This window comes from Dreissena polymorpha, chromosome 13 (genome assembly GCF_020536995.1).
Source record: "Dreissena polymorpha isolate Duluth1 chromosome 13, UMN_Dpol_1.0, whole genome shotgun sequence".
Taxonomy (NCBI): Eukaryota; Metazoa; Mollusca; class Bivalvia; order Myida; family Dreissenidae; genus Dreissena; species Dreissena polymorpha.
In genome coordinates, this window is record NC_068367.1 from 60,661,526 (window position 1) to 60,676,586 (window position 15,061).

Consider the following 15,061-nt stretch of genomic DNA (forward strand, 5'->3'; position numbering starts at 1 on the left):
TAATCTGGGACAATACTTTAGGCACATGCATTGAGCCCAGTTGTTCCAGAGCAAAGCTTTTTAAAATAAATATCAATAAATATTTATTGCACCATTCAAATGTAATGCATGTAACAATGTGGATATTCTATTGAAATGCCCCTAAATTATTAGTGGACTCAATATAGCAATACATTTAAATAAATATTCATAAATATTTATTGCACCATTCATCGATAATGTATCACAATACTTTTAAACGTCCGCATGCAGCGCCGACCAGCTGTTACGTCCCTTTAATGCCATGCCAGACCCGCTAGGGGGTGGAGGCGGGGGAGGTATATTGTGCAACAAGCACTTGTGTTCAGGAATAAGCTGCATCGTTGTTGATGATGACGAGTGATGACACCCTTCTTCAGGCACGACTTGGATATGTCTGTGATCGCTAACATTGTTTCCCACTTTGACGAGGATCTCACCATAGTGATTCTGATCTGCATGATTGTCCGCATTTTTATTAGAGTAGTTTGTGTGGTTTGCATGTAGGCTATTTCTTACATTGTTGACCTCATTGCGCTGTTTTGGATCCTTCGTACTGCACGAAACAACTCGGTATTCTGGTACTTCGTAAATTCTTTTTGAGCTCGTGGAGCTTGAATCGTCTGCAGTTTTATTTGGGTCACACTTGTGACCTCTGTGTTCGATAAGATCCGCTACCATCTTAACATTCTGCGGATTCAGGGAATCTTTGTCAATGCCATGGAGGTCAGTGAATTCACTATAATTTTCTGGTTGTTCATCGTCAAAACTTGAGTAAGCCGATTCCTCTGTATTTGCCAACTTGCCGTTTACTCTACGCGCTACAGGTTGCGGCATGAAAGTGGACACGCCGGTAGCAGTGTCATACACAGCGGTTTCATCCTCGATTGCTTGTCCAGGACAATTAAATTTGAATATCATGGTCTCGTAAGGCGTTGATACGCTTTGTGGGTCGTTCTGGTTTGAGTTAACATGTGTATGCACAACTGTTTCTTGTTTGTGGTTGGCGTCTTGATGATTTTGGCCTTCAGGTTTGTCGTCAGAGAGTAAATGCAGCTCTGTACTGCGGTTGTCATCTAGAGTAGTCTGCGTTTCGCTCTTGATGGTATTTCTTCGTCGTTCTCTGCCAAACGAGATATACCTGTCAATATATAAGGGATTTCTTTTGTTTGTTATGTGTAATATTAACACTGGAAAGGTAGACGAGCAGTATTTTTGAAAAGCACTTGTGTGTCCACTTTTTTGAGTGGGTATTATGGTTATTCAAAAAAAGTATTCCAGAACATATACTAATATAAAGTTTATCTCAGAGATTTTTATTATATGTTATTACTTTGCATAAATTGAAAAAAAATAAGCAAATACCTTTACTTTATATATATATTGCACTTAACTCCGCTGTTTAAACTGTGCTTTGGACTTTATTATGGTAGCTCGTGATCTTATATTTCAACTGTATTTATAAGTACGTGCTATCTTTGGTGAATAATTAAAAACCCTTGGCTGTAGTGCATTTCTTTGATATGTGCCGTTTTGTATTTAAACAAATTATCATCTGTTAAATTTGTTGATCTGTGTGGGGTAAATGTGAGAAAAGTAGAAAATTGAGACAAGAAAATATCACCAAACAAAACAACAACACATCAATTTCCAAATTAGGGGACATTTGCAGACTTATTAACCATCAATAATGTAGAAAGTATTGTAATGACAGCCTTTTTAAAAGAAAAAGTGGGAGCAATTACCGACTTGTCCAATTTGCCCAGCACATATGTTTGAGGTTTTGTATAATATTTCTCCTAGAGCAGTGGTTCATTAGTGCAATCAATTAAGCTGGTACCACCTGATTAAACTCAGAACGCATGTATTATTCATGGCAACCAAAGAATCTACTTTGGCTCCGAGACATTATATGAGTGGAGCAGACAGTTTATAGTCCAAGGGGGTCCATATTTTGCGGTATTTGAGAATTATTGTGACAGCATTGGTGGAAGATTACTTAAACATTAGCCGTAAGACGAATTTTCGGGAAACATTGAGTCCTTTTAGTGTGAAGTATTTTGCAGGGCATGCAAATTGTTGTGACCCTGCTGTTGAAATTTTGGGGAACTGTTGACTTTTTCATTAGTGAAGTTGTTAGGACGAAGTCCTTTTCCAAACTCTTGGTATTGATATCTGTATTGGCAAAAGTTTGGTTGCTTTTATATTTTGCCATTCAATTTCAAACAATTTAAATTGCATCTAATTCTCAGTCGATTACTCTAGAATAACTTACTGCATTAAACCATTTATGCCTAGTGGACTCTCCCATCCTTCTAAATTGGATCAATTTATTTCCAAAATTAGGGATTTCTAGTATATTTATTTCTATATTTAGAATATTTCTTACAGAAATTCATTTAAGCAAACAGCGAAGACCCTGATGAGACGCCGTATCATGCGGCGTCTCATCTGGGTCTACACCGTTTGCCATTAAGGCCTTTTTTCTGGACGCTAGGCATGAATGGGTGAAATAATATATAATGATATACAGTTGAAGTTTCTTAAAGATACAATTGTACAAACATAAAAGCTTTTTTTCTAAAATGAAATATGACAAAAGCACTTTAAACATTGTATATCAAGTAGAATTCCTGTCATGAGGATTTTGCTTTGATATCCGGTGGAAAGCTTTGACATATGATTAAGAAAAACACTTTTAAATTGCAAGTATTTAATGCCACACTGGTGCATCTGCTTAACGCTTCTGTTTTTAATAGAATAGTGTAGCAATAGGCACAAAATACACAGATTTTCTTCGAAGGTTATTCTGTCACATTTGAGTCATTAAACGGCAGCTGTAATTGTCAGTTTTACAGGGAAGTGACACCGGCAGCAGATGTCAGGGGACTTGGAATGAAAGTGTTTTATCCTCGAGCGTTAATTTGTGCTGATGGTTAAATAATTAATCACTAGCAGAAGTAAAATAATAATGCAATAATAGGGATTATATATAATTATGTTTGTGGCAAAATTGCGCAGAATGTTTTACCAAAAGTAGAAAATGTTGATTATTTGAAAGACGTAAATAAAGGGAGGGAACAAACATTAGTGAGGGAAAAATTGTGTGTATCCAAACATGATCATTTTCCCCTTTGAAAAAGTTGGATATGTTGTGTTGTCAGTCAGAAGGTTTGTCACTCCATAGACTATTGTTTTCGATAAATATTGAGAATTCTTTTACCTAAAATATTATCAAAACACTTTGATACACAGTTATCTAAATTGGTATACTTTTTAATGGGAAGGAAAGGAAGACACCTTGCACATGTGTGTAACCAGATAATTATGGGATGCTAAGAAAACTTTGATCAAAGATCTTCCAAAATGATATGTTGATTATTTGTTGGAAAGCGAGCCACCTATTTATTCGGAGGTCAAAGGGTCAAGGTTACAGGTACCAGTTTCAACAAATGCATTTGTTGCACAATATCTATAGAACGCTGTAATAAAGGATCATACAAATTTGTGTGTTGGTCAGTCTTGATTTGAAGTAAGACACCTACTAGCACTGAGATATACCGGTATTTGCACTTGAAATTAAATCAATATTCTTTTCACAATTATTGCACAATCTAATGACTTGCTTTAGATGTTTTAAGAAAGCTCTTGTTATATATTATATGTTGTTTGGACATCGGTCTTTACTCGTGCATTTTTTAGCCGGATTTTTTTCGAAAAAATCTCGGCTTATAGATTGATGTTGTCGGGCGGGCGGGCGGGCGGGCGGGGGGGCGGGGGGGCGGGCGGGCGGCGTGCTCGAAAATGTTAAAGTTCTTATTTCATGGTATAACTTTGGTATGCTTGGACCTAGAGTCTTCAAACTTGACATGAAGGTTGGCCAGGATTAACAGATGACCACTGGTCATTTCAAGGTCATTCATTTGAAGGTCAAGGTCACTGTGACCTTCAATATAAAAAATGTTAAAGTTGTTATAACTTTGGTATGCTTGGACCTAGAGTCTTGAAACTTGACATGAAGGTTGGCCATAACTAGTTAGTAACCACTGGTCATTTCAAGGTCATTCATTTGAAGGTCAAGGTCACTGTGACCTTGAATGTAAAAATGTTAAAGTTCTTATTTCATGGTATAACTTTGGTATGCTTGGACCTAGAGTCTTCAAACTTGACATGAAGGTTGGCCAGGATTAACAGATGACCACTGGTCATTTCAAGGTCATTCATTTGAAGGTGAAGGTCACTGTGACCTTCAATATAAAAATGTTAAAGTTGTTATAACTTTGGTATGCTTGGACCTAGAGTCTTGAAACTTGACATGAAGGTTGGCCAGAACTAGTAAGTAACCACTGGACATTTCAAGGTCATTCATTTGAAGGTCAAGGTCACTGTGACCTTGAATGTAAAAATGTTAAAGTTGTTATAACTTTGGTATGCTTGGACCTAGAGTCTTGAAACTTGACATGAAGGTTGGCCAGAACTAGTAAGTAACCACTGGACATTTCAAGGTCATTCATTTGAAGGTCAAGGTCACTGTGACCTTGAATGTAAAAATGTTAAAGTTCTTATTTCATGTTATAACTTTGGTATGCTTGTACCTAGAGTCTTCAAACTTGAAATAAAGATTGGCCAGTACTAGAAGATGACCACTGGTCATTTCAATGTCATTCATTTGAAGGTCAAGGTCACTGTGACCTTAAATGTTAAAATGTTAAAATTGTTATAACTTTGGTATGCTTGGACATAGAGTCTTCAAACTTGACATGAAGGTTTGCAAGCACACTTAGATGACCACTGGTCATTTCAAGGTCATTCATTCTAAGGTCAAGGTCACTGTGACCTTGAATGTAAAAATGTTAAAGTTCTTATAACTTTGGTAGGTAAAAATGTTAAAGTTCTTATTCCATGTTATAACTTTGGTATGCTTGTACCTAGAGTCTTCAAACTTGACATAAAGGTTGGCCAGTACTAGAAGATCACCACTGCTCATTTCAATGTCATTCATTTGAAGGTCAAGGTCACTGTGACCTTCAATGTTAAAATGTTAAAATTGTTATAACTTTGGTATGCTTGGACCTAGAATCTCAAACTTGACGTAAAGGTTTGCAAGCACACTTAGATGACCACTGGTCATTTCAAGGTCATTCATTTCAATGTCATTCATTTGAAGGTCAAGGTCACTGTGAACTTAAATGTTAAAATGTTAAAATTGTTGTAACTTTGGTATGCTTGGACCTAGAATCTCAAACTTGACGTAAAGGTTTGCAAGCACACTTAGATGACCACTGGTCATTTCAAGGTCATTCATTTGAAGGTCGAGGTCACTGTGACCTTGGATGTAAATATGTGAAAAGTACTTACATTTCATTTTGACCTTTGAACAATATTTCAGTAATTTAAGTATTGCATTGACAAAAACACGAAAGGTACTTTCCTGTCATTTAAATCAAAAATCCGGCTTCAATGCGGTCATCTCCGACCGCGGAACTCTTGTAATAAAGTTTTTTCTGCAACAAATGCTTCCACCACTTGTTTAGAGGATACCCTCAACAATTATTTCATATTATGAAAAACATAAATAAATTAATCACTTTGGGAAAATGGGGCTGAATGCATGTGCGTAAAGTGTTGTCCCAGCTGACTGCACAGGCAATAATCAGGGACTTCACTTTCCCTGCTCAACTAGATTTGGTTATTAAGACACATCCTTTAAAGGGGCCTTTTCACAGATTTTGGCATGTTTTGAAATTTGTCATTAAATGGTTTATATTGATAAATGTTAACATTGAATCTTAAAATCTCCAGTAAAAAATCAAGAATAAAAAAAAAAAAAGTAACCCTCAGCAGGGCTCGAACCACTGACCCCTGGAGTCCTGGAATTAAAAGTCTACCACTTAGACCACTCGACCATCCTTCCTCATGCAATGAAGGATGTATTTTATACTTTATTTAAGAAATCCTCGTAGATTCACAAAATATAAGGACAACAACAGAACTCTCCAAATTATAAATTCGTTTCGCGTTGCAACGCGATATAATTTTCAGGTCTTTAAACATGTCAAAAGATGCATATAATGGCTATTTTAGAGCATGGTCAATGTTAAGTATTACTGTTTCCTCACAAATGTCATAACTAAAACAAAAATGTGCGATTCTGAAACAACTTTTTTCAATATTGTCAATTTACCAAAACGTGAAAAGGCCCCTTCAAATAAAAACTCCATAAAATTGTTAAGTGTTGTGCTCAATTAGCCTGTGCAGACTGCATATGCTAATCTGGGATGGCACTTGACACTCATCCAGTAAGCCCAGTTTTACCAGCAAGGCTCAAATGCAATCAGTACCTATAGCAGACAAATCCAGTGGCCATCACCCATTATTTTGAGGATATCCTCAACAAGTATTTAATAACACAAAATACTTTTATTAGAAAAACAAAACAAAAATAAATATAAGGATTGGTACCTGTAGCAGACAAATCCGATCGCCATCACACATAATTTTGAGGATATCATCAACAGTATTTTATACCAGGAAATACTTTTATTTGAAAAACAAAATAAAAATAAATATAAGGATTGGTACCTGTAGCAAACAAATCCGATGGCCAAGAGCAGGGCAACGATCAGCAGTCCCAGAAAGATGTTCACTATGACCACACCTGGGGAATGAAGAGAAGACCTGTTCATTCGGGGAGGGACAGGGCCCGTTTGCTCAAACTTTTAACGGCCAGTTAAAGTAAATCTGTTAAGTTCAGACCAAAATAAAGTTAATTTTTAAAGCAATAATATTATCAAACAGTGTGCAAATTATTTGACAAAACTATTTTTTACAATTAACACATTATTTTATCAAAGGTTTATTTATTAAGTCACATAATTCACGTTATTAAAAAATTAACTGCTGTAATAATAACTGGCGGTTAAATTATTGAGAAACCAGGGCCTGATTTTAGTAAATGCTGTTTTTGAAATGTCCCTTATTTAAAGCAAAAAGGTCCTTTCAGTTTAACATTATAGTTCTCTATTGTTAGATGTTTACTATGACCACACCTGGTGAAGGCAAAGAATCCCTGTTCAGTCCTGGAGGGACTGGAGTTTAACCCCTTCCTGCTAGGAAGCAAAGTAAAAATGGCTACATGCAACCAGAATAAAAAAATGAACAGCCTGCAAGTAACTCCCAGCCTTTTAAGGTTTTTGTGCTGTTTGATGCTCATGAGTATCTTTGGGTTGGAAATTGAGTGTAGTAAACAAATTATTTTTGTAAAGGACTATAAACGTGCTAAATGCATATAAAATTTCTTAATGGTTGATACAGTGAGCAGACCGTTTATGAAGATTTTTGACCTTAAATGTACATTGTCTTTGATGCATGCAATTTTTAGCTCGGCTGTTTTCGGAGAAAACCCGAGGTATTGTCATAGCCAGCTCCTCATGTCAAACAGTTGGTTTGTGAGTAGGTTATTAGTACCTCCAGATGTTGTTTCCGCTCTGTTTCTTTTATGTTTCTGTTGCTCTGGTAGAGTTGTAATATTTTGATCTAATCTGATTAATATTTCCTGTAACCAGATGATGTGTCACTAACAACTACTAGTTCATCCTGTAGTTATTAACTTACTGTCCCTGACAGGCATATATGTCTCTGTGCGTTTGTTCGAGGGGGACACACCTTCACATTTATTGCATAATGACACCACAAACAGTTGCATAAAGGGTTTGCCATTTCTGATTACAAAAATGTATGTCAATTATAAACTTTCTATGCATCTGTTTGCAGTCCTGAGGGCCATTTCATAAATGATTGTAGGACACTCTTCTTTACAAAATTTCAGTTATGGCAGAAAGTGTCGTCCCTGATTAGCCTGCACAAAGTGCACAGGCTAATCTGGTAAGACACTTTAGGCACATTCATAAAGCCCTGTTTTCTCATAAACTGGCTCAGTAAGCACACACATGACTACACTTACGTAGTAGAGTGACCAGTTTCCAGGGGTCAGATTTACCGGGACTGGGCTTTGGGTCCGATATGGTTTCTCCTGAAATAGAGCAAATGGGTAAAATATTGTTACTAGCCCATTCCATATGCAGTATTTTGTGAAAATGGCTTTGGGTCCGATAGCATTTCTCCTGAAATATAACAAACATGTAAAATAATGGTTGTTTCTGGCCCATTCCAGAATGCTTGGACTTCTCATATGCAGTATTTTGTACACTTGGCTTTGGGTCCGATAGTGTTTCTCCTGAAATATAACAAACAACTAAAATTATGGTTGTTTCTGGCTCATTTCAGAATGTTTGGACTTCTCATATGCAGTATTTTTATGCCCCCGGTACGGTGGCATATAGCAGTTGAACTGTCCTGTCCGTCAGTCAGTCAGTCAGTGTGTCAGTCGGTCCGTCTGTCAGAAAACTTTAATGGCCATAACTTTTTCAATTTTGAACATAGCAACTTGATAATTGGCATACATGTGCATCTCATGGAGCTGCACATTTTGAGTGGTGAAAGGTGAAGGTCAAGGTCATCCTTCAAGGTCAAATGTCAAATATATGGGGTCTGTCTGTCCGTCCGAAAACTTTAACATTGGCCATAACTTTTTCAATATTGAAGATAGCAACTTGATATTTTGCATGCATGTGTATCTCATGAAGCTGTGCATTTTGAGTGGTGAAGGGTGAAGGTCAAGGTCATCCTTCAAGGTCAAATGTCAAATATATGGCGTCTGTCCGTCCGTCCGAAAACTTTAACATTGGTTATAACTTTTTATACGACTGTTTTAAAAAAACGGGACATATTATAGTTTCACCTTGGCGGCGGGCGGTCGGCAGGCGGGCGGGCGGCTTCCACTGCAGAGTGTCCGCTCTCTAATTCAAAGAGTTTTCATCCAATCTTCACCAAACTTGGTCAGAAGTTTTATCTAGACAATATCTAGGTCAAGTTCGATTATGGTTTATGCCGGGTAAAAAACTCGGTCACAGGGTCACTTAGTGCATTTCAAGCATTTAGCATGCTGTCCGCCCTCTAATTGAAGAAGTTTTATCCGATCTCTACCAAACTTGGTCAGAAGTTGTATCTGGACAATATCTAGGTCAAGTTCGAATATGGGTCATGCCGGGTCAAAAACTAGGTCAGGGGGTCACTAAGTGCATTTAAAAGCATTTAGCATGGTGTCCGCTCTGTAATAGAAGTAGTTTTTATCCGATAATCACCATACTTGGTCAGAAGTTGTATCTAGACAATATCTAGGTCAAGTTCGAATATGGGTCATGCAGGGTCAAAAACTAGGTTACAGGGTCACTTAGTGCATTTCAAGCATTTAGCATGGTGTCCACTCTCTAATTGAAGTAGTTTTCATCCAATCTTATCCAAATTTGGTCAGAAGTTGTGTCTAGACAATATCTAGGTCAAGTTCAAATATGGGTCATGCCGGGTCAAAAACTCGATCACAAGGTCACTTAGTGCATTTCAAGCATTTAGCATGGTGTACGCTTTCTAATTGAAGTAGTTTTCATCTGATCTTCACCAAATTAGGTCAGAAGTTGTGTCTAGATAATATGTAGGTCAAGTTCAAATATGGGTCATGGTAAAGTTATTAAGTTGTCCAAAACCTTCAAACGGGCGTAACTTGTGACAGTTTGGCACTCTTGTTCAATATTGAAGATAGCAACTTGATATTTAACATGCATGTGTATCTCATGATGCTGCACATTTTGAGTAGTGAAAGGTGAAGGTCAAGGTCATCCTTCAAGGTCAAATGTCAAATATATGGCGTCTGTCCGTCCGTCCGAAAACTTTAACATTGGCCATCACTTTTTCAATATTGAAGATAGCAACTTGATATTTGGCATGCATGTGTATCTCATGGAGCTGCACATTTTGAAAGGTGGAAGGTCAAGGTCATCCTTCAAGGTCAAAGGTCAAATATATGGCATCTGTACATCTGTCCGAAAACTTTAACTTTCGCCATAACTTTTTCATGCCCCTGAAGGGTGGCATATAGTTTTTGAACTGTCCGTCTGTCTGTTCGTCAGTCAGTCTGTCTGTTCGTCTGTCAGTCCGTCCGTCCTAATACTTTAGCATTGCCCATAACTTTTGCAATATTGAATATAGCAACTTGATATTTGTCATGCATATGTATCTCATGGAGCTGCACATTTTGAGTGGTGAAAGGTTAAGGTCAAGGTCATCCTTCAAGGTAAAAGGTCAACGTCAAAGGTCAAATTTTGCAATATTGAAGATAGCAACTTGATGTTTGGCATTCATGCATATCTCATGGAGTTGCACATTTTGAGTGGTGAAAGGTCAAGGTCATCCTTCAAGGTCAAAGGTCAAATTTTACAATATTGAAGATAGCAACTCAATATTTGGCATGCATGCTTATCTCATAGAGCTGCACATTTTGAGTGTTGAAAGGTCAAGGTCATCCTTCAAGGTCAAAGGTAAAATATATGGCTTCAAAGCGGCGCAATAGGGGGCATTGTGTTTCACGAACACAGCTCTTGTTTTATAAAATTATGGGCGTATACTGGATCTAAATAGTTTAAAGTCCAAAGAATTGAACAAGAACATTCATAAGGAGGCCATTTTGTTTGATTGTTGTACGGAACTGAGATTGAAAAGGTGCATACTTCTTATATGCAGTATTTTGTATAAAATTAGGGCTATATTATATGAGTGATCTTAACAGTATAATATCAGAAAACTACCAAAAGAACATTCATTGAAAGACCATTTGTATGGTTGTCGCATATGGAATTAAGAATAAATTGTCATTGGTTGTCTTTTGTATTTAATATAGTGCTAAGACTTACATTGTAAGAGCCCCATTATTCAAAAATGGGTCTTATGCCCTATGTAGCCAGCAAAACTCCAGACCAGCCTGCACATCCTAGCAGTGCTCAAGACAAAGAGCTACCCAGTCCGCTATAAAGTCAGGCAAGATTTGTTGGTATCGTTAGCAGACAGGATGGCACCAGACAAGACTGTGCAATTGCGCAGGCTGTTGTGGATCTATGCTGGCCTCATAACTTGTAAGACCCATTTTTGCCTTGACTGGGCTCATTCAGTGGAACTCCTTAGAATACCGCATTTTTGTCCCTTACCGGTTTCACTGGAGGGGACTAATGGTTTGCGCTCTGTCTGTCATTCCGTCAGTCAGTCACACTTTTCTGGATCCTGCGATAACTTTAAAAGTTCTTAATATTTTTTTCATGATACTTCTTGAAACATGGATAGATGGCAATATGGACATTATGCACGTTATTTCATTTTTTCATACATCAAAAATTCTGGTTGCTATGGCAACAAATAGACTAAAAATACTGCTGAAAATGACGGTTTTCTGGATCCTGCGATAACTTTAAAAGTTCTTAATATTTTTTCATGAAACTTGAAACATGGATAGATGTCAATATGGACATTATGCACGTCATTTCATTTTGTTCCTACGTCAAAAATTCTGGTTGCTATGGCAACAACAACATAAAAAAAATCTGACAATGGTGGAGCCGGTAGGGGACTATATTGCTTGGCAATAGTCTTGTTTTGTCATAAATTTAGCAAGAGCCTCAAACAAGGAGCTATGCTGGCCTCTTTAAACTTGTAAGACCCATTTTTGCTTTGACTCAGCCTATTACAGTGGAATTCCTAAGGATACTGCAATTTCTTGTCAAATATTTAGCAAGAGCAGCAGCTGACATCTAGAATTTTATGGCAATAATCATCTGAATTTATTTTCCTGTAATAATTGCTATTATCTGCGGTATTGCCTTGAAGATTTATTGGTTACTGTGAATGATTTTTCAATGGATAATCATTACGGACAGAAGACAGTTGAAGGCTTTGATAATTTTCTCTTGTCAGGAGTATTGAATCCTGTTTGGAACATTTAAATTCACTGAACAGTTTTCTTTCATTTGAGAAAATTCATTTCATGGTGGTTTCTATGAAGGATTTCTGGGAATTTGATGATTTGGAAACAAAACCATGCTCTAGCATTCTGTAGTAAAAAAGTTTTAAAAGTTCCCTTGCCCAGGGTGCAAACGCATTTTTTCCAGATGAAAAGTCTAACAAGCAAATCCCTATCTGCTATCTACGAGACTTTGAATTGACTTACAAAATAATGCTTCAAAATGTTTACTTTGTCAATCAATGATTATACATTAAGGACATTATTTTGAATAAAACTTGGAACAAGGGGAGTTGTTTCATATTTATAAATATAGAGCTGCATCTTTTTGTTTTATACTCGTTTTGATAGTTTTGAAGATTGTCAGTTTTATCAGGAAGTATGTATTTGCAGAAACAAAGTAGTATGAAAATAAGAAACATTTGTTTCCAGAGTGATAAAATTGGTTGTAAGTGCTATATGAAGAGTCAAACAGGAAAAATAACAGACAATCAATTTAGTTCTTGTCACATCCAAGAATTTGGTTAACATGTTTCTGTTCGAATGTTGCACAATTGTGTAAACCCGTTATAAAATGCCAATCAAGTATCCAGACATTGTTATATAACATAATTATACTTTTGGTGTCTGCTTGAATTCATGAGCAGACGCACTCCCGCATTTGCTAACACCCACCAGACATTCTTGTTCTAGGGATTATTATGTTTGGAATCAATGTCTTACAATGTTTCATTATGCATAAAACTGTCTGGCAAAGTGATACCACATTACTGCGTTGATATGGCTTGTTGAACCGTAGGGGGCAGTGAATTTGCATCTCCTTTGTCGGTCATATTACCAGACTGCCCTGATTCATGGTTGTCAAAGACAATAAAGTATATGACCAGAAAACTACACATTTCTGTAGAGGAGGCAACTCAAACTATTTGGGTATCAGCCTAAACAGGATTTTTACCTTGAAAAGACTTCCTTGAAACAAAAAAATACAATAAAAGCCAAAAGTGTTGTCCTGATTGATTAGCCTGTGTGGACTCTACATGTATATTTGGGACGATACTTTATACACATGCATTAAACCCCTTTTTCCCACGGAGCAGTTCTTATAGACTTTTCCTTTTCTGTCAAATTCAGTGCGTCTTTTTGCTGAATGGACAGTGTGTCAACTCATGTCATTCAGTTTCATTGCTTGAGTAATGGAACTAGGCCCTTTTTCCACTCAGAAGCAAAGTGAAAATGGCTATGTGCGAAAAGTATCTTGCAGTATGTTCAGATTTTATGCTGTTTGCTGCTCATCAGTATCTAGGATATGGAAATGAAACCATTAAAACTTGAATCTAGTAAGAAAGGTCTTCAATTAAATATAACTTTCTAAGGGACTACAAAATACGTATCTAATTGGTTAAGGGTTAATAAGCTTTTGTAGCAGCTTGTGATTTTGAGTTCCTATGTACAGCAAGTGTTTTGGGATGAACAGAGCGTTGTATGTGGAGAACACTGACGTCCCAAAATGTTAACATTGAAAGACATACAAGAATTCTATGAATAATGCAAGCAGAGAACAGTAGTCTTAGCAAGTTTTCCTTAGAGCGGTGTACATTCTTGAGTGCTCTTAAATGAAATTCTATTGCCAAACATTTCTGAGCCTGGTTAAAATTTAAAGGAAAAAAATGCCACAACAGTAACAACATTACTTGAGACATTTGCTGGCCCACCGACGCTGCTGTCATTGATTGGTTGATCCTCTGGTAGAGTCAAAGACGATTCGCTGGTGGGTTTTGGGTATCCAATTTTAGAAGACGTAGTTGTGGTAGACAGTACCTGTAAAAATATTTGTAGAAAAACATTCTTTAATTTTAACCTTTTTAGTTTTGCTTGATTGCATCAAAAGTCTAAGGCATATTAGAAAGCTCTTGAGTTTGTTCCGGGAAGAACCAATACTTGGTGTCTTGGTGTCAATTGGCGGTCATCATGTTCACTACATCACAGCTGCCTTTTATATTTTACTATGAATATGAATTCTATGACCCTTCCAGTAGAAGAATCTCACATGACCCTTTCAGTTCAGGAATGTCACCTGGGCATTGTGTTTCACCTCTATCTGTGTGTCTGTGAATGTGTCATATGACAATTCCAGTAGAAGAATGTCACATGACCCTTTCAGTTCAGGAATGTCACCTGGGCATTGTGTTTCACCTCTATCTGTGTGTCTGTGAATGTGTCATATGACAATTCCAGTAGAAGAATGTCACATGACCCTTGCAGTCCAGGAATGTCACCTGGGCATTGTGTTTCACCTCTATCTGTGTGTCTGTGAATGTGTCATATGACAATTCCAGTAGAAGAATGTCACATGACCCTTTCAGTTCAGGAATGTCACCTGGGCATTGTGTTTCACCTCTATCTGTGTGTCTGTGAATGTGTCATATGACAATTCCAGTAGAAGAATGTCACATGACCCTTTCAGTCCAGGAATGTCACCTGGGCATTGTGTTTCACCTCTATCTGTGTGTCTGTGAATGTGTCATATGACAATTCCAGTAGAAGAATGTCACATGACCCTTGCAGTCCAGGAATGTCACCTGGGCATTGTGTTTTACCCCTATCTGTGTGCTTATGTGTCCCATGACCCTTCCAGTAGAGGAATGTCACATGACCCTTGCAAGATCAGGAATGTCACCTGGGCATTGTGTTTTACCCCTTTCTGTGTGTCTGTGAATGTGTCATATGACAATTCCAGTAGAAGAATGTCACATGACCCTTGCAGTCCAGGAATGTCACCTGGGCATTGTGTTTCACCTCTATCTGTGTGTCTGTGAATGTGTCATATGACAATTCCAGTAGAAGAATGTCACATGACCCTTTCAGTTCAGGAATGTCACCTGGGCATTGTGTTTTACCCCTTTCTGTGTGTCTGTGAATGTGTCATATGACAATTCCAGGAGAAGAATGTCACATGACCCTTGCAGTCCAGGAATGTCACCTGGGCATTGTGTTTTACCCCTATCTGTGTGCTAATGTGTCCCATGACCCTTCCAGTAGAAGAATGTCACTTGACCCTTGCAGTCCAGGAATGTCACCTGGGCATTGTTTTACCCCTATCTGTGTGCTTATGTGTCCCATTACCCTTCCAGTAGAGGAATG

At 37.5% G+C, this 15,061-nt stretch overlaps 1 protein-coding gene across 1 annotated transcript in view; it reads right to left on the bottom strand.

The window, feature by feature from the left end:
• Positions 1 to 208: 208 nt before the first annotated feature.
• LOC127856606 (uncharacterized) overlaps positions 209 to 15,061 on the bottom strand; it is an 86,692-nt gene continuing 71,839 nt past the window's right edge. Inside the window, exons 6-9 of the mRNA XM_052392915.1 lie at positions 13,612 to 13,738; positions 7,982 to 8,050; positions 6,601 to 6,676; positions 209 to 1,159 (exon numbers count right to left, since the gene is read on the bottom strand). Of these exons, the coding sequence (XP_052248875.1) occupies positions 235 to 1,159; positions 6,601 to 6,676; positions 7,982 to 8,050; positions 13,612 to 13,738 (1,197 nt within the window). The 3' untranslated portion in view covers positions 209 to 234. The remainder of the gene's footprint in view (positions 1,160 to 6,600; positions 6,677 to 7,981; positions 8,051 to 13,611; positions 13,739 to 15,061) is intronic.